At 39.8% G+C, this 20,907-nt stretch overlaps 1 protein-coding gene across 7 annotated transcripts in view; it reads right to left on the bottom strand.

The window, feature by feature from the left end:
- The window catches only part of NT5DC1 (5'-nucleotidase domain containing 1), a 146,989-nt gene that overhangs the window by 13,640 nt on the left and 112,442 nt on the right, over window positions 1–20,907 (bottom strand). For all 7 annotated transcript variants that reach the window (XR_010413739.1, XM_054505517.2, XM_054505516.2 and 4 more), the window contains 4 exons: window positions 16,394–16,568; window positions 14,582–14,679; window positions 5,775–5,893; window positions 4,502–4,654 (listed from right to left, as the gene is read on the bottom strand). Coding sequence is in view for 6 of the 7 variants with exons in the window: in XM_054505517.2 (XP_054361492.1) it covers window positions 4,502–4,654; window positions 5,775–5,893; window positions 14,582–14,679; window positions 16,394–16,568 (545 nt within the window). In the remaining variant the exon portion in view is untranslated. The remainder of the gene's footprint in view (window positions 1–4,501; window positions 4,655–5,774; window positions 5,894–14,581; window positions 14,680–16,393; window positions 16,569–20,907) is intronic.

Raw genomic sequence — 20,907 nt, 5'->3', positions numbered from 1 at the left:
GGATAGGTATCTCCTCCTGTGTAAGCTTTCCCTGTCAGTCAACTGCTGGATACCTTTTCCAGTTTCTTACTTCAACAGATATAAATTCACTGTTGGTTTTTATTAGGTTCAACCATAAGAAAGTCCTGATGTTCAACTATTTTAGACATACGAAAAAGGGCAATTTCATAAGGTTCCATCTAGATGGGTGTTGTAAGACCCTTTTCCCTGTCTTTTACCCACTGGTTAACAGTATTCCAGGTATCTTGAACAAAAATATTTAATAATGATACAAAGTCATTTTTTTTCTATTTTTAAAAGATTTTATTTATTTATTTGTCAGAGAGAGAGAGGGAGAGAGAGACAGAGAATAAGCACAAGCAGGGGGAGCGGCAGGCAGAGGGAGAAGCAGGCTCCGTGCGTAGCAAGGAGCCCGATGCAGGACACGATCCCAGGACCCAGGGATCATGACCTGAGCCAAAGGCAGACGCTTAACGACTGAGCCACCCAGGCGCCTCTGATTCTTTTAAGAGAGAGAGAGAGAGAATGCAAGCGGGGAGGGGCAGAGGGAGAGGGAGACAGAGAATGTTAAGCATTTCTACACCCAGTGCGGGGCCTGACACGGGGCTCGAACTCATGACCCTGAGATCATGACCTGAGCCGAAATCAAGAGTCAGCCACTTAACTGACTGAGCCACCCACGTGCCCCAAGCTATTGATTTTTTTTTTAAGATTTTATTTATTTATTTATTTGACAGAGAGAGAGAGAGCATAAACAGGGGAAGCGGAAGAGGGAGAAGCAAGCTCCCTGCTGAGCAGGGAGCCTGATGCAGGACTCGATCCCAGCACCCTGGGATCATGACCTGAGCTGAAGGCAGACGCTTAACCATCTGAGCCACCCAGGCGCCCAAGCTATTGATTTCTGAATACTGATTTGGATCCAGCATTTTCACAACTCTCTTCTTAGTTATAATAGTTTGCTGATTTCCTAAGGTGGTCTATGCTAATGACCATACAACTCTGAAATAATCACAATTTTGTATCTTCTAACCTTAATTCTGTATTTCTTTTTCTTGTGGTGTTGGCCACCGCTCTGTTACACAATATAATTAATAACAGATATCCTTTGTCTAGCTCAGAACCTTGAAGAGCATGTGTCTCCATTAAGTATGGCTTTTTTTCCTCATTAAATTTTTCCATTACAGATTATATTCTCACTGGGTTTTGTTGGATAGCGTTTCTCTAGTTAAAAGGCTGGCCCCTTCTGGTTTGCTGAGAATTTCCATCATTAAAATGAATTATTTTGGCACCTAAATTTCATAATATGTTACTCTAAAAAGCTGAAGAATACATTTTTATTTGTTTTGAGTTAAAATGAAGAAACAGATGAGAATAGTAATGAAGGAAGCTAAAGAGGAGAGCTCCCTTTGAAGGCTAATCTTATGAGATTTAAGACTGTCCAAGTAATTACAGGATTAATGAAGTGACTTTTATTTCCCAAAACATAGATAAATGGAAACAAATTATTCTTCCTTAATCTCTCTCCTTAACTAGGTTTACTTTAATTATTAAAATGGGCCATTTTTGCTTATCTGTTATGCTCCAATATAGTAGAGTGGATAATCAACAGATGCAGTAAGATTTTCGAAAAAAATTTCTTATTTAAGCCTTTAGAGTGCCATTTGAGATATTCTCCGTCCTTATCTTGAGTTTCCTGTCACAAATGAAGGGAAGTAAAAGTGACCTTCACATTCCAGATGGTTTTATGGAGGGTGAAATTACTGTAACTATCCGAGAAACTGAATTCAAGCCTAAGTGAAACAAAATGCTAATCTCTACAGAATGTAGTAAATGTTTTTGTTCAGTGAGTGCATCAATCCTGAAATGATCTGATTTGTTTTTAAATTATACTGTTAGAAGTTCACTTAAGCTGCATAAAATTCACTAGAACAAGGAATTAAATCCCTTTGCATTCAGGTTTTGTACTCACTAAAACACTGCATGTGATATATATTCTGTGTATGACACTTGGTTAGAAAAATGAAATGACATTTTTCTTAATAATTACAAAATCAACAGAAGAACCCTCACAAGATGCTTTCTGTTTAGCTCTCTTTATGGACTGTTTCCCTCCTCCTATAGCAACTGAGGATGTCTGTATTCCTGTCTCCTCCACAGGGAAGCAGGAAAGAATCTGAATTCTCATGACATGCTGTACTTATACCAGGCTTTGATGTGCTGATGGAAAAAGTGCTCTGTGTATAGGAATACAGGGGAACTTAAATATGAAAGCAGTCTGGCTTTTAGAAGTCGTGGTCCTAGGTTGTGTTAGAAGATAATTAAAAAAAAAAAAACCCACAATTTTTTTTTTTAAAGATTTTTTATTTTTTATTAGAGAGAGAATACAAGCAGGGGGAGCGGCAGATAGAGGGAGAAGGAGAAGCAGGCTCCCCGCTCAGCAGGGAGCCCGATGTGGGGCTCGATCCCAGGACCCTGGAATCATGACCTGGGCCGAAGGCAGCCGTTTAACCGACTGAGCCACCCAGGCGCCCCACCCACAATTGTTTTTAATAAATTTTAAATCTGCTTTTAAATATAAGCAGAAAGATGTATGATTAGAAGATTGTCCTTAAAGTAGAGAAAACTAAGTTGTCCTGAAACATTTGCTAAGGATGTGCCCATCAATACAAATACTGCCTCAAAACAAACTACAAAAACATGGTGGCATTCAGTCTGACCAGGATAACTTTGGAGTCAAGTTGCACAAGAATACTCTGCTTTTTCAACATAATGCTTTAGGCCACAGCTGGGAATCCTGCAGCAAAACACCTGCCTCAGACCCCAGCAGAACAGGGGAATCCATCTGCCACAACTCCACTTTTCCTGGAATCTTAACAGTATGAGATGGGAAGACAGTTCAGGGCTAAAACTGGAACCTTCTGAGGGCTTTATTCTAACCTTGTCACTCGGCCAAACCATCCTGTTCCTTGCTTCCTCGTTCATGTTCAGTGGAGCAGGGTGGGTTGGGGAGGTAGAGTTTGATAGGAAAGGGACATTATTCCAATTTTGTCTTAGGAAATAAAACTTTCAAGCTGTTGACGCATCATTTCCTGTCTAAAAGTCAATTATGAACTCTGTTCATGTGTTTGTAACTAATTAACAAGAGAAAGGGGTCATGGGAAAAGGATGGGGCTACTGTTTATTATAAATGTTGGAGGAAACTTTCCCATGGATTCTTCATTTTCTTAATACAGTAACTGTAATTCTCAAATCATTCTGAAGAAACCAAATCTCCTAATTTCTCTTTAGTGAAAACCTTCTCCAAAGTCACTCAGGATACAAGGCCTACCTCCTATAAGACTGCTTTAAAGCTCTTCCTAACTCAAATAGTCCAAAGAACTTCCAATGTCATGTTGAAGACTAAATGCTACTCAATGGAAACATCTAACATCTAACATTTTGTTGGGTCTACTTATAGTTATTATTACTTTTTAAATAAATAGACTTTAGGTTTACAGATAAACAAAGCAGATAGTACAGAAAGTCCTCATACGTCTGTCCCCCTCCTGCCTCCCCTTCCCCCCACTGTCTCTCCTATTATTAACATTTGTTATCACGAATTAACCAGTACTAATGAAAGTCTGTAGTTTACATTAGGGTTAACATTTTATGTTGGATAGTTCTTTGGGTTCTGACAAATGCATAATGTCATGTTTCCACCATTACAGTATCGTGCAGAAGAGTTTCACGACCATAAAAATCCCTTGTGCTCCATTTATTCACCTTCCTCCCTCCTGAGCCGCTGGCACCACTGGTCTTTTTATTTTCTGTAGTTTTGCCTTTTCTAGAATGTCCTATAGCTGAAATCATACAATATATAGTCTTTTTAGATTGGTTTCTTTCACTTAGTAGTATGCCCTTTAGATTCCTCCATGTCTCTGTGTGGCTTAATAGCTCATTTCTTTTTATTGTTATTTTTTGTTTCTTGACTTGAATTTTTCCTTCTTTATCTGTTCCACTGGAATGAATTTAGAAATGCATATTATTTGCTGATCTTTCTTCTTTTTTGCTTTTATATACTATTTACCCTTTTCAGATTTATGACATATTTTACCTCAAGTTTTCACCTAAGTTTTATTCTTGGCAGCTCAGGAGCAAGTCTAAAGGAGCTACCAATTTATTAACTTATACTCATGAAGAAAGAGCAGAAGAGCTTTCATGGCCAAGCAAAAGAGACATAGGGTATGACTATAGTGAGTCAGGATCTGGTCGCCTCAGCATTAGCCAAAAAACACCCATGGTGTCATAGCACTTGATGAAAGCAAGAGAGCTGGGGAGACAGATGGTCAGTGTCATCTTGGCATTATTTAAAAATTATCAACAAGATTAAAAACAGAGCTGAGATAGCAAGAAGATCACCATAAGTGCCAACAGATTTCGTCGCTCTTGGCACACGCACTTTTTAAGATATGTCAAACATAAAGGTTGTTCCTTCCAGGGAGGAGCAGAAGGAAACCCTTACCTCATATTTTCCTTTCTTCTCTAGAGGCTCTGATTCTTCAGGCTTCCTGTCTCTGTCCCCTCTGAGCTCTTCCAGGATGAGAACTGTCTCCCAATTACTATAATGACGGGCTGGGAAAATGTCTGAATGCATGCTGTCACCAAAGTAAACGACCTGTAAGTCAGACAGCAAATTCTATTTGAGGCATGAGAACTGTGAAAGAAAGTGGTGTTCACTTCATGAAGCAGAAAAAAAATTCCTCAATACCTATTAGAATAGGACGAAAGTTACATAAACATCTTAAACTTCCTTGACTACCTCACAGGCGACTGTCAACTTGCCCCCTTTGGTTTGTGGGGCACCAGGTTTGCTGTAAGAAGTGACACAGTGCATTTGCAGGCCGAAGAAAGGCAGAGGCTGATTTTATTCAGTTTCCTGAAGAAGCCAGAGTCTATATGTTTACAGTTAAAGCTGCCTTTAGAATTGAAGAACTGGTGGAGAAGTAGAGATGACTTGTTACAATGGGTTATATTCGCAGGAGTACACATCACAACTGCTTTTCCAAGAGTTTCTGGGACCTACCCAGACTGGCTGAAACAATCTGACGGGGGTGGGGGGGTGAGGTTGGGCAAGTGGACTCTGGGAGGCTCCCCAGGTATTCTGAGGCAAAGCCCCATAGATCTAATCCACACCCCTCAATTTACATTTACCTGAGAAAACGATAAGGGAGTATGAACTAGAACCTCCAAGTCAGGATGCTCTATTAAACCCCTCAAGAGTTCCCAGGGGGCTATAGCAATGTGGGAGCCGATGGAGCAGGTGTCAGTTACCCACGATCTCTCTGGTAAACATTGTTTAGAAGAAAGTGTCCTGCTATAAAAAATGCACCAATGTCCAACATCAACAATGTGACCAGGATATCAAAAGCAAGCGTGTCTTTAGGCTAGTGTGTGGTGTAATTTCAATTAATGTTTGTTTTACATATAAAATTCGTTTGATGGACTGTTATCACGATATTATTCCTCAGGTATCCCACACACTAATCCAGTGTATCCCCTAGAACTGTGGCTCCCTGCTTGGAATCTTTGCTCTTCTCTGTTACAGATAAAGGTCCAGCCTAGATCACAGAGAGAAGGCTTATTTAAGCAGAAGAGGTAAAAGATTGGCAGATAGGCAGAGGTAGATGATTTCCCCATAGATAACTAAGCTGAATGCATTTAGAATTATGGTTTTAATTTATAATGGTTCATGTCTGCAAGTGGGCATCAAGAACCCCACCTCAATCAGAAAATACCTTGGGTTCATTTTTGCCAGTCATTTTCTTCAGAAGTTCATAAAGGTGGACAGCATTCCCTTGAGAGTACCAGCCAGGTTTATCAAGAGATGGCAGTGCTTCCTGCTCCTCATCATTTTCTGAAAATAGAGTTTGACAATCATATACCTTTTAACCAAGTGAGAGCACCCATTTGGGCAGACCGCACCGCACACGGCTGCAGGGTATGTACGAGATGGAACCATGTGGGGACAGGCGCTAGCATTCAGTGAGCACCTATGTCATTACAGGTCCTTCGTGGAGATCTCGATCCACAGATCTATCATTTTTCGTATATGTAGGATTTTTCAAATGATCTTTTTAGAGCAGTTTTAGGTCAGCAGCAAAACTGAGAGGTCTAGAGATTTCTACTATACCCCCTGGCTCTGCACATGCATGGCCTCCCCCATTATTGGTGATAATAATGTGTCAATGTAGGTTCATCAACTGAAACAAATGTACTACTCTGTGGGGAGGATGTTAATAATGGGGGAGGTATATATTATTTCATCCTCACAACAAGCCTCTTATTTGAGGAAAAGGAAGATCAGGGAAGTTATTTTGCTCAAGATCTCAAAGCTGGCAAGTAATTTATTATTAACCAAACTGCACAGTTTACCTTAGGACTTCAAAATGGGGCTAGAAGACCAGAGGGTAAGACAGAACCATAAACCATCTCTAAATTTGGATTCCTGGACCTGGATATGGCTCATGGATACAACTATAAACAAATACAACTATAGCAAAAGAGAAATTTTTATCTGGTATCCTCCTATAATGCTCAAATGCAGTGCTGTTTACTCCCCTCCATTATATTAAGAATAGGTCAGCAATGGATTAAAAAAAAAAAAAAAAGGTAGACTTTAGAATGCATTTTGAACTTCATTTTATAAAGTTTATTGTTTTTACAATCTCGCTCAGATTGATAAAACAGCGCTATACTATGAAAAATGCAAACCAGTATTATTTTCATACAAGTCAATTATGTTACAGCTTTAATTTAAAACTTTTTTTTTTTTTTTTGGACTGGGTAGAATGCATTAATTTAAGAACTCTTCCTATGAAAATATATATTCAGAAAAATTTTTTGTACCTAAGTTCTGTAAGATGTCCAAATTATTCCTCAAATCTTCTAACTTAATGATTAATGGATGTTTGGGTTATAACCATGAAGGAGAAAAAAACTCATACACCAAAGTTCAAACTTGTTCCTGTAACATACACATTCCCCCAAAACTGACTGAATAAAATTAGGAAACAGATAAGGGTTGGACAGAGAGATGGAAGAGCAATCAATTAAAGCAATTAGTAAATCAAACTTTTTATTTTCTTATTGTAAGAGCATATGGACAAGAAAAGTAAAAACACAAAATGGTAAAATTTTAGTAAAAGAGTTCCAAAATAACTATGGGGAAATGACACAGTTAAGGGTACGGCTAACAATCTTAAACAAAGGTAAGTTCTGTAACTTACCTTAGATAAGAAAATCTTGCCACAGAGAACAAGAATTTTGTTAAGAAGAGTTTTGTGTACCTGTGCGTGACCACTGACCTCAGCCCACAGCTGCTTGAATGTGGCTCACGTGGCCGCTCACACCTGTTCCCCCAACTCCCAATGTGCTTGGTGTTACTATCTTAATGTTTAAGTAGTATGTATTTATGTGATTTTTTTTGAATCGGTAATATACTTACATATATCAAAAGTCCCATTTTTGAACTCTCTCTGCTATGCACTTACCTGTTCTACAGAAAGGTAACCACTCTTTTATGCAGATAAAGCAAATATATACTCCTTTCCGCTCCCTTTTAAAAAACACATTTACTGAGGTATAACTGATACACAATGAACTGCACATATTGCCAGCATACAATGTGATGAGTTTTGGCGTATGTAATACCTGTTAGGAGCTGAACCGTGCTCTCCTCAAATTCATACGTGGAAGCCCTAACCCCTGGTATCTCAGAATAATTCAGAATGTGGCTGTACTTGAAGACAGGGCCTTTGAAGAGGTGATCAAGTTAAAATGCGGCCATTAGGGTGGGCCTAATTCAATACGACTGGTGTCCACATAAGAACTGATTACGACACATAATTAGGTGATTAGGACACAGAAGGAAGACCATGTGATGACAATAGGGAGAAGATGCATATCTACAAGCGAAGAAGAGAGGCCTCAGAAGAAACCAATCCTGCTGACACCTTGATCTCAGACTTCTAGCCTCCAGAAGTAAGAGAAAATATATTTATAGTGTTTAAGCCCTCCGTCTGTGGTTTATTGTTACAACAGCAGTCTTGGCAATTAATATTATACCCATGAACCCTCTATTTAAATGCATATATTGGCACACTTTTCTGCAATGTGATTTTTTAAAACTTCTCTAGATAATACATTGCAATCTGCTTAGTTTTTAAAATAGGAGCATGTTCAATAATTAATAGTCATCTATTGGTAGATATGAGATGTTGCCATTCTTTTGTTGTTATAAGGAAAATGTTACAAACAGAGTATCCTCACAGCCTGGTGGGATCAAATAGACTGACCTGGAAAAAACTCATTTTCTTTTTTTCTTTCAACTCTTTATTTCAACTATATTTTACAGAACACTTTAGGTATGAGGTATATAGCAGTGAACTAAATGGTCCAAGCCCCTGTCTTTAGGATGCTTATATTCTGGTAGCAATCTCTGACTTGCTAGAGGTTTACTAAACAATGACTTATAATTAAAAATATATTTAGAATTCTTTTGATTCCTTGAACTCCTTCCTATATTATGTGGACCTGACTGGACAGTGCATATTTACTTTTATATATCCCTTCTTCATTTTTGAGTTAGAATTTTTTCCTCCAATTATGCATTTTTATACACACTTTCTCCATTTTTTTTTTTTCCCTTGGCATGGGCGATGAGACATTTTTTAAATGTTTTTTTTAAAATTTATCTTTTTAAGTAAGCTCCAGACCCAATGTGGGGCTTGAACTCATGGCCCCGAGATCAAGAGTCACCTGCTTTACCCACTGAGCCAGCCAGGTGCTCCCAATAAGACATTTTTAAAGTAAAATGTCGGCTAAAATGCTTGTCTGTGTTGGGAGCCATAAAAAGGAAATTACATATTAAGAGAAATAAATACTTCAGTAATTTGGAGCAAATTTAATAGCATATCTACTTATCTACTCTGGTTTTGAGGGTTTACTATTCATTTGATATTCCTAATTCTTTAATAACTAATAGCAGTTAATTCAAAGTCTTTTCCTTTAGTTTAAATATTCTTTTTTTTTTTTTTTAAGATTTTATTAATTATTTGTCAGAGAGTGAGTGAGAAAGCACAAGCAGGGGGAGTAGCAGGCAGAGGGAGAAGCAGGCTCCCCAGTGAGCAACATTCTTAACTACCTAGCTCGTTTCCATACCTAATATGCTGGGACGTTTATTTCTTTTCAGAATAACAATCTTCAATTAACTGCACTAAGACATTCTCTCTTGGGGTTACTAAAATCTGTCATTGGTGATCTGACCAGTAGCATCTGCCTCACCAGAAAATTTGTTTAGAATGCAGAATCTAAGGTTATACCCAGACCTACTGAACCAGAATCTCCATTCTAACAGGATCCCTAGGTGGTGTGAGTGTACATTATAGTCTGCGAAATACTCATCTATTTCCTGAGAGAACAGCAGGAACAAAAACCTGATAGAGGAATAGAAGGTGTTCATTCTGGCAAGAATAGACTAATGGGCATCTCTGTAGGGAGCAGAGTGAAGATGAAAAGGTAACTTAGCAACCAGATTTTGGAATTTGCCTTAGGATGCTACATGGAGTGGGGAGCCAAGGAGATTCTGTGTGCATGTGATTAACTATGCAGTATGTACAGTATGCCTAACAGTAATAAGTGAATTACATAAAATATATTTAAAGGAAGTGACAAATGGAAATCTGTGCCAAGTATCTGAGGGCAGTGGGCAAGACATGTAGGGAAGGAGAGGTACAAAGTGAGGGCAGGGGGAGGAGTTAAGAGACTCCTAGGGAAAAGAGTGATGCCGGCCTAACGGGAAGGGAGGAGAGAGCAGAAACGAGGCGGTTTAAACAGGAGGTGATGCACAGCATACTGGATGTGAAAGGGGAAAGAGACTGGAGGTTTGTCGCTGGGGGCAATTCAGTGGATAGTCAAGTACTGAAGATAAAGAATATAAAGCGGCCAGCATGTTAGGTTGTATTGTTTCTAGGTGGAAGGAGAATATCAAGTTTGATTTCAGAATATTGAGTAGAGCTAGCTGTGTGCAGGAGGAAATACCGTATGAGGCTCTAGAAAAGAGGTCTCAGGGAAAGATTTGGGAGTCGGTGTGTTGGTGACAGTTCAGGTCAAGAAACCAATGACAGAGAGTTGGGTCGTGATTCCCAAATTGGGGGCGGGGGGAGGGGTACCTGGCAGCACGGGGAACACAGCAGTGAAAAAGATACAGTTGCTCTCCTCAACGAATTTACCATCTTGCAAGATGGACTCCTCTCCCCCGACCCCAACAAGGCCTTAGCACTGGCGAGGAGCTGAATCACCCAGTGATGGGGAGGGATGCTGCACACTTTGCCTGGAAGAGCCTCCTCGCCCCCCAAAGAATCCTTAAGCAGGGTTGGTAAGGGTCAGCCTGGCGGGAGGCACTCGGCTCCCGCCAACTCGGGTGCAACTCGCCCCTTCTCGTCTCTATGACAACGGCTGACGTCAGGCCTGTGCGACAGTCGCAAGGACACCCTGCCCTTGAGGACTGGCTCACCGGGCGCCTTCCATCCCAGAAGCTCCTCTGCCTTACTTTTACTTCTGCCTTTAATCCATTTGGAGCAGTGATTTGATTTACGTGACACTGGAGGCTGCAAGAGCCGACTGACATGACTTGCATGGTACAATAACGTTAACTGCCAGATGGAGGATGGTTTGAGGGTTACAGGGCTGATGGAAGCTGGGGGATCAGTCATTAAGCACTGTCATACCCAGCAGCGATGGGAGCGTAGCAGTACACACAAGGGATGATAAGGGCGGTGGCAGGAACGTGGTAGGTGACCAGCCTGAGAAAACTGAAGGGCAGGTTAGGATGTGAAGGGGAGAGAGGAAGAGAAGATGATGGATTTTCCTAGCTTGGGCAAGATCCGTTGGAAAAGTTGTAATGGAATTATGGAGTACGGAAAGAGGAGCACACCAAGATGGGAGGGGAAATTAATGAGTTGTTAAAAGCACATCAGGTTTCCTGCCACGCCAGGGCTGCAGGGTGTGGAGAATTTAGAAATACGCCTCTGTAAGTCAGGGAAAAGTGACGCCCAGAGATAAGGAATTGGGGGTCATTAGTATATAGGTGATAGTTGAAACCATCAGAGTGATAGCTGAAGAAAGGAGGGTTAATACGAAATGCTGGAAAACAATAACCTTTAATAAGAAACGTGAGACAATGGATATTAGTTCCAAACTGACTAAAAACTAATGGAGATACTTTTAAAAATATGAAATGTAGTATACTTTGACACTAATATTGAGGAAAAATCTGTTAGAGAAACAGGTGTGAAGCTTGGAAAATATGCTGTTTAATCATAAAGTTCATGGGACTACAGTATACAGGACTGGGATCAGGCTTTTCTCTGGTTACTCTTCAAAGGAATAAATTGTCTTTTTTTTTTTTTTTTTTAAGATTTTATTTATTTATTTGACAGAGAGAGACACAGCGAGAGCGGGAACACAAGCAGGGGGAATGGGAGAGGGAGAAGCAGGCTTCCCGCGGAGCAGGGAGCCCGATGCGGGGCTCGATCCCAGGACCCTGGGATCATGACCTGAGCCGAAGGCAGACGCTTAATGACTGAGCCACCCAGGCGCCCCTGGAATAAATTGTCTTAAACATAATGAAAGACTCTTCTTTTTTTGGAAATCAGTGAATTCAACAATGATGATCAACAATTTTTTCCTTTACTATTGTTAACAATTCTTAGAAAATTACATATTGATTTAGAAGCTAAATTTGTGTTAATGCTGTTTATTCACAGCTATTATTTAACTACACAGTTTCATTTGTGTGAAAATACTTTGATAACCTACTTTGTATTGGTTTTGAGCACAGTGAATATTTTACTGCAATAAAATATTTTAGTAGAGTGAGAGAAAGGTGAAGGGAAACCAGCAATGGAAACAATTAGAGGTAGGCAAAGAATCAGAATCAGCACCAAAATGAACACTACAACAGAACATCATGAATGAGAGTTTCTTTAATATTAGTATGATCCTCTTTTTAATAACAGTTCTGGCAATCTTATTGCTCTCAAAATGGGAATAAAGTATTTTGTGTTAACTAAAAACTGCAGGATTCATTGCATCTTCCACTGAAATATTTTAAATTGGAGGTCCCGAAAATTAGAGCTAGAAAGAACTTTAGAGATCTTCTAGTCTAATCACTTCTGGATGTGAAAAAAACAGAGGCAAGCTTTTCGATGTATCCACAGGAAAAGCATGAAATCCCATATATTCTGAGCAGAGAGCAGGGATGAGGTGGTTTAAACAGGACGTGATACACAGCATAGTGGATGTGAAAGGGGGAAGAGACTGGAGGTTTGTCGCTGGGGGGGCAATTCCGTGGATAGTCAAGTCATGACGATAAAGAATATAAGGTGGCCAGCCCGTCTGCAGTGTTTTGAAGAGTTCACTGGAGGTAGTGGAACCAGTGAGTATAGACAACTCTTTCTAGAATTTTAGCTGTGAAGGTACTCAGAGAATTGAGGTTTTAGCTGGAAGACAATGTAGAATCAGGGCATATTTTATGTTTTTTTAAACTGAAGATAGAAGAATATGCATATATATCAATGAGAATGGTCTAGACAGTTGTTTTCGACTGTGGCAGTTTTGCTCCTCAGGGCAAATTTGGCAACATCTGGAGACAGATTTGGATGTCACAACTTGGGATATGGGATGCTACCGGCATCCAGTGATTAGAGGCTAGTGATGCTGCTAAGCAGCCTACCACACACAGAACGGCACCCCTACTACCACTAACCAAGAAGGACCTGACCCCAAATCTCAGAAGTGCTAAAGTTAAGAAACCCTGGTCTGGGAGAAAGGGAGAGAGTGATGGTATTTTTTATATGTTGGTTTAATGTCTCCTATAAATCCCTGATGTTAAGAAATAACCTGTTACTGGGAATTCAAATAATACTCTTTGTGTTAAACAAACAGAAAAAAACTAAGTATTTCCCCTTCACAAATTTATATTTAAATACATAACTACTCAACACATTTTTTTTTAATTTTATCTGCAGGATTTTCATATTCCAAGAATATCTATACCTGTTCTGTACCTATAGTAGTCCTTATATTGTTCCACAGAGATTGTTTTTTTTAAGATTTTATTTTCAAGTAATCTCTACACCCAGTGTGGGTTGAACTCACAACCTCGAGATTGAGAGTTGCACGCTTTATGGACTGAGCCAGCCAGGTGCCCCATGGTCCACAGAGATTTTTAGTAAAATTTCACACGTACACCAGTAATGGAAAACAACGCACATTAAAAATATGCCAAATTTTCTTTAACATATTGGAGACCACAAATGCATGAACTTATGCTAACAAGTTACTGCATTTTTTGCACTGTATTTGTTTAATTGAAAAGTATCAAGAGATAGAAGGATGAACTGTTTAAAAACTACTATGTGGAGGTACCTATCTACAATCTGGTTTCTATCTCCATCATTCTCTCTGCATTTGATCTCATATAAGCCCATGGCTTGAAAATATCCCATGAGCTGATCACTCTCCCAAATTTATATCCTGAGCCTAAAGCTGTTCCTTTGGATTCCATGCTCATTTATACAATTTCCTAATTGTTAGTCCCAGTTGAATAACTTATAGGCATTTCAAGATTAACATGTTAAAAAATGATTTCCTAATAGCTATAACCCCCACCCCATAAAAACTTTTCCTCTGTGTTTTTCCTCATGGCTGCAGATAGTAGCACCATTCACCCATTTGCACAATTCAGAAAAAAGAAAAACCAACAAGTCATTTTTGATTACTCTTTTCATCCTCGGCTTCTGAAAGCATCACCAAGTCCTGTTTTCCATCTCCACAATGCATCTTAAACATGTCTACTTCTCTCCATCTCTAGTACTACCTCCTCAGACCAAACCACACTCTCTCATTTGGGACACTCAGTGCCTATCTTTCCCACATTCGATCCATTCCCCACCTCGCAGCCAAAGAGCTCTCCGTGTCACTCATACCTCAATTGAATAACTTCTCAGAGCTTGTGGAATAAAATTCAAACCCGTTTCCACAGTGCATGGGGCTTCCTGCCTCCCCAACTTCCTCTCCTCTCTCCCCCTGAATCACTGGCCTCTTCTCTGTCATTGGAACTCGCCAAAAGTACTCCCACACTGGGCCTGTGCATTTGTTTGTCCTGCTGCCACTTTTCCTCTGCTCTTCTCATTACTGGTCCCTCACATCCTGCCTGGTAAGTCGTCTTGCCAGATCTTTCTGGACAGGCCTTCCCTGGTCAATAGATCTAAGGTGTCCTCCTGGTTTACCTCATCAGGAAGTCATTTCTTTTCATGACGGCTAACACGGCCTGAGGCCTATAATCATCCCCATGCATTTACTGACTTGCTCAATGTGTTTATGTTTTCCTGTGAGGGGAAAGAAGACCTGGTATCACTTTTATACCCCTTGTTGTATTTAACATAGTACTTTGCACATGGTTGTCAGCCAACAGGTATTTATTAAGTAACTGAATGAACAAATCTTAAATAAGAGAAGGAAGAAACAAATGTTAACTTACCAAGTGTCCAGAAAGGTCTCTGAGTTGGTAAATGGGAGAAGAAACCAGGCTTCAACGCATTTGTAATCACAATGTCAAAAAGATCTGTAAAATCATTCCTAAAAAGCAACAGTATTTGTCATAATTTTAAGGAATTAGAAAAAATCCATATAAAATAGAACTTAATCTTTATCTGACCACAGAATCATTTCTTATTTTTTGATTAACTTTTATATGCTTTCTCTATATTTTATATGTAGAAATAGAAGGTGGTTGAGTAATACTCTTCTGACAACACCTTGAAGTATACACATAAGGGGGAAAAAATGCACATTAACTCATTAACTGGGTCTAAGCTGGCCTTCTCATGATGGTAATAGTTACAGTGAATGAATTCAATAGCTTCTAACAACAAAAATATTCACGAACTAGGTCTTCAAATGTGGGGCCTGAACTCTGGGTTTATTAGCATGAAGCTATTAATAATTTTGTATGTTACATGGATCCTACAGAAAGCTACCATCATATCAAGTCAGGGGACATCTTTTAGAGTGTTCAAATATGAAGAAGATACATTATTTTGAAAATCAGTGTAATCTTACAATGAGGTAATTTTAGATAACAATAATAGTTTTTTAGTCTGTATTTGATACTATATTAGGGATCATTTGGGATGGCAAAGGAAAGATGGGACTCACCACAGCATTGGGGGAGATGATATTTGCAAATCTAAACTACACTGAAGAGAAAATTGAGAGGAAGAAAAACTTGGGTTATCTATGCAAATGAAAAAGAAAGTAAGAGTGCTTATTCTGAAGCATGGTCCCACTATCAGGACAGCAGAGTCTCACGGTCAAAGAGGCACCGTGCAGGGCATCCAGGACTCCTGCCTTAATTCACTCCAAGGATCCCAGGCCTACGTATTATTCAGAAAGCAGAAAATCCACTGGTAGGTCGTAAATATACTACAGACCAATCTAAACCCACATGTGCTGAGGAACATGGACATCAGGAGGCTAAAGAAGTCAGCGAGAGGTCAGTGTTGACGGTGAAATTTGCTTCATACTCGGCAATTTGGTATTTGCTGAAGTCTGAGGGAACGTTGCGGGGGATCTAACAGCCCATTTTACAATCTGGCTGTGACCATGGATATTCCCTGGTATTGCTCACAAGAATGACATAAATAAATGATACTGAAGCTTACCAACTACTTGAATACTTTACCTGTGCTACCCTATTTAGACTCCCCACTCACACCTATTCGGTATGACTGTCCCATTTTTAAGATGACGAGATCGAGGACGAGAGTGGTTCCAGAACATACCTGAGGTCTCAGAGCAGGTTGCAAGGTCGGGCTTGAACCCATGTCTGTCTGAAGTCTCTGCATTTATACTGCCTTGACTTTCGTGGATGTCAGTCTCATCCCTGGCTGGGCTGAATGGCGGAGTAACGGCTCCACACCAAAAGGACCAGAGGGGTGGTACTCCAGGCAGGTGTCAGGGAGCGTAATCCACAACTCAGTGGCCCTCAGTGATCATCCGAAGCCGAGAAGCCGAATTCATGGAGCGCTGACTGCAGGACATGTTGTCCATCAACCTTTCAGAACCTCTAAAGTCCAGACCATTGGCGGGCTATGGGCATACTGGCCCTAGTGATAGTGCTTTGCTAAACTGTACTTGGGGGGGTGTTGCCGTCGGCAGATGGTGAGAAACAGCCACTGGTCACTCAGCATTGTCTAATATGAGGCTCTGGTCACGGGCGAGCACTTGTAAGGCAGCACCGGCCTCATCAGTATTTTCTAAGACCACGAAAGTGGAAAGACTCATCACTTACCCAAGAATATATTCACAGAGAAGTCGACAGTAATCACTGTGCGAACTCGTAATTAACAAGAGAATTTTCCCGGCATTCTTGAGCTGCTGGAGCCACTTTTTTACAGAGTCAGGACAAGTGTGTAAATATCTGCCCGGATCTCTCTTTATTTCTGGAAAATATATTCCACAGTTTTCTGAAAAAGAAAAATGTCAAGGAGATTTTTCTTTAAAAAAAATTTTTTTTGACTCAGTGTAGTCTCAAATCAGTTCATCTCTCTCAAAGCTATAGATAAAATTAAAAGGAGAAAAACTTGGTTCAGACATAGCAATGATGCCGTTATTAACTGCTTCTTAAGAACACTTCCTGTTCAACACATGAAGAAGTGCTCAACATCGCTCGGCATCAGGGAAATCCAAATCAAAACCTCAATGAGATACCACCTCACACCAGTCAGAATGGCTAAAATTAACAAGCCAGGAAATGACAGATGTTGGCAAGGATGCGGAGAAAGGGGAACCCTCCCACACTGTTGGTGGGAATGCAAGCTGGTGCAGCCACTCTGGAAAACAGTATGGAGGTTCCTCAAAAAGTTGAAAATAGAGCTACCATATGATCCAGCAATTGCACTACTGGGTATTTACCCCAAAGATACAAAAGTAGGGATCCGAAGGGGTACGTGCACCCCGATGTTTATAGCAGCAATGTCCACAATAGCCAAACTATGGAAAGAGCCAAGATGTCCATCGACAGATGAATGGATAAAGAAGATGGTGTGTGTGTATGTGTGTATACACGTACATACAATGGAATATTATGCAGCCATCGGAAAGAATGAAATCTTGCCATTTGCAACGACACGGATGGAACTAGAGGGTATTATGCTAAGTGAAATAAGTCAAGCAGAGAAAGACAAGTGTCATATGATCTCACTGATAGAGGAATTCCTAATCTCAGGAAACAAACAGGGTTGCTGGAGTGGTGGGGGGTGGAAGGGATGGGGTGGCTGTGTGATAGAAATTGGGGAGGGTATGTGCTATGGTGAGCACTGTGAATTGTATAAGACTGACGAATCACAGACCTGTACCTCTGAAACAAATATTACTATAATTATATGTTAAAAGGAAAAAAAAAGAAGATAGTAGGAAGGGAAAAATGAAGGGGAGGAAATTGGAGGAGGAGACGAACCATGAGAGACTATGGACTCTGAGAAACAAACTGAGGGTTCTAGAGGGGAAGGGGATGGGGGGATGGGTTAGCCTGTGATGGGTATTAAAGAGGGCACGTACTGAATGGAGCACTGGGTGTTACATGCAAACAATGAATCATGGAACGCTACATCAAAAACTAATGATGTAATGTATGGTGATTAACATAACATAATAAAATAAAATGAAAAAAAAAAGAATACTTCCTGTTCTTTCCTTAAGAACACAATGATTGAGAATGCCAGTTGAGAATGCCTGTTGGTTATTTGATAGGAACTGATAAACTATTAGAACAGATAACACAACATGATCAGTTTTAAATCAGAGAAAACCTTACAGCATTTGAAATGTCAATGAATAAATATTCTTTCAATCATTCAACAAATTATTTGCTGAATACAAATGACAAATAAATATTCAGACAATGCACCAGAAAGGTGTCGTTGGCGTGAAGCAACCGAGAGGGCAGCTGGGTTCCTCAGAGTCACAGGAGAGTTTCAGATGGAACTCAGACCAGAAGGCCAGTCTATTACAGCCTCCGAGAGGTGCTGGGATGTCAAATGGAAAAGGCCAGAAGGCACTGCACGGACAGCAAAAGCTGACGGGCTTCTCATCACCGAGGTGGGCTTGCTGGCTCTGCCCCTCGGAGTCTTCAGAGCCGACAGGGGTCAATCTGAGCTCTGAGGCAGATGCTGCCAAGACCTCCAGAAGTTCTGGTCAGACGCACCCGCAGTGCTTGACACGGTGCCTTCAAAGTTGTGTGTACTTAGCAGACAACTGCAGATTTGCCTGAAACGCTACTAGATTCATAAAGTACTTTCGAGATACTATTCTCTGGGGGCTAGCATTAGTAAGCAGATAGAGAGAACCCAAGTTACTGCTTTCTTTAAACTGCTAAGAAAAGGACACAAGCATAAACAAAACCACAGGAGAAAGAGCTTGTAATGGACACTAAGCTCTAGCACAGATAAGGGCTATTCCTGTAATTCTGTACAGTCTCACGCACTTAAAATAACAGTTATGAAAGTAACATTTCAAGAAACCAGGAGAAAGAAGAGTCTCTAAGCAAAAATACAAAATGCAACAAAACCAGAAATGGTAACAAACACTGTTGTCTGCCTGCCCAAATCCACCCTCCCGCCTTCTTCTCTGCTGGAGCTACTGATTTTCTTTGAGGTTTCATCCTCCTCTGAGGGGCTGGGTGCTCAGGGAGGGCATGGGTCTCTGTCAGTCTAACCTGTCGTGGGAATTCCTTCCCCCTGCACTGGATTGTTTAGGAAGTCCCAGAGACCCAGGCCTGGCCAACGGGACCTGAGAACTCTGCTGGGGGTCTCTGGAGTCCTGTAAGGCAGCGGAGAAGAAATCTACATAGCAGAGTATTCATCCCCTCTTCCACTCTGGACTTGGCTTCCACATCCTGCCTAGAACTGCAGCCATCCCCAGCACAAAGCCCAAGTCTGACAGAACCAGGATGGCCAAGTGGAAATCTGAAAGGAACCTGGGTCCCCGATGACCTCATTAGATCTCTAATTAAGAGACTGAATTAACTAACCACCGCTGAACATCCCCCCCCCCCCAACTGTGGACTTCTGGTCACATAAGTCAATTTAACAGCAGCTTAAATATCAAGGATATCTATTGTTTGCAGCCTATAGCTTCTCTATTCGGTATCTATTCAGAACCCGATATACTGCAAGTATTAATCACAACCAGACCAAAAAAAAAAAAAAAAGAAAAAAGAAAAAGAAAAAAACAACCATGTTACAATGTAAGAATAATATTCAGACATCAGGAGACCGAGAACAAAAACAAAGTCCACGCTCTTCTTGTATTTTGCCCTACAGGTACACTGTGTAAATCCCTAGGATCTCTTAATATAGTACAACTAAGTAGTGACCCTTAAAAAAATCTGTTTTTCAGAGAAGGTACTAGTAAGAAAGGGCTAATTTATGAAAGAGAAAATAATAAAATCAAATAGCTAAGAACAGAATAGTTTGAGGAATGACTATCCAAATAAATGGCAGAGGCTGAGTCAGAATTTATTACACCGAAGGGAGTCATACGTGAAATTCTTTCACCCAGAAAAACAAAGCTTTTGTAGCAATAGAAATATTATGGGATAGATAACAAAAGATTTGTGGTATATAATGCTGAAAACATTTACATACTTAAGTGTGTGTTTTCAGAACCAGCAGCTGAGAAAAGGCTGTTTTCCATAGCTGTATGTGTTTAGTGCCATCTAGTGATCAAAATATAAATTACTGCTACAAAACTATTCCATTTCCAAATGAATAAAAAATAAAGTACATACATTTAAATACTGTATTTGAAAATTCTTGCCTAAATTGGTTTTATTAGTTTTCTTTAATAAACGACCCAAAAGCGTGCACACATAATACTTTAGTAAGAGAACATTATTCCCTGAGGCAATAATACGGGTGTTCTCATTTTGTTCATAAGCCAGATTAAAATGAACAAACTAAAATCTCCAAGTCCTGTACAAACAGATACCCAATGGTAGATTATGGGTTGCTCTTATTATAAATGATCACTGACTACTGGGGAATATATTTTCATTCTCTTGTAACCTCAAATCATTAAAGGAATAGATATAATTACACAAGTACACACTCATCTTTTTTAAAATTTATTTTTATTGAGATATAACTGACATATAGCATTGTGTAAGCTTAAGATGTACAATGGGTTGATTTGCTATATTTACATATTGCAATATGATTACTACCCTAGTGTTTGCTAATACCTCTGTGATTTCTTTTCCTTTTTTGTGGTGGGAACAATTAAGATCAAGTCTCTTAGCAATTTTGAAGTTTATAATATAGTACTGTTGTCTATAATACAGACTCATATTTTTATTGAAATAAATCAAGCTACTAAATCAAAGGAGTTAGGGTGAACATACTACACTGGATTATAATTGTCCATTAAATTATCTCCCTGAAGTGACTGTAAACTCCTAAACGTAGGGAGCCTGTCTTTCTGCTTGGCACAGAGCAGTCACTCAATGAATGACCACTTAAATTAGTGTGGGGGCAGACACAGGAATATTTGTTTACTTAAAATTAAAGTAATAATATGATTTGTAACATATAACCTGTGACAACAAACTATATTATTCATGCCCTGTCAAAGTCATCCTATCTAGAGTACCTTCTTTTTTTTTTACCCCTATTGAAAAAAATAATCGTGTTTAATTATATTCTTATACTGATAGGTTAACATTGACTGGACAAGACAGGGAATTTAGACCTAAGGCAGAAAGAAAGGAATGGTCTTGTTTGTTGTCAACTCACAAAGTAGCCTGTG

This window comes from Mirounga angustirostris, unplaced genomic scaffold (assembly GCF_029215605.1).
Source record: "Mirounga angustirostris isolate CCGP_5_RB_7025 unplaced genomic scaffold, mMirAng1.0.hap1 SCAF_8, whole genome shotgun sequence".
Classification (NCBI taxonomy): Eukaryota; Metazoa; Chordata; class Mammalia; order Carnivora; family Phocidae; genus Mirounga; species Mirounga angustirostris.
This window is presented reverse-complemented; position numbering and strand designations above follow the sequence as displayed.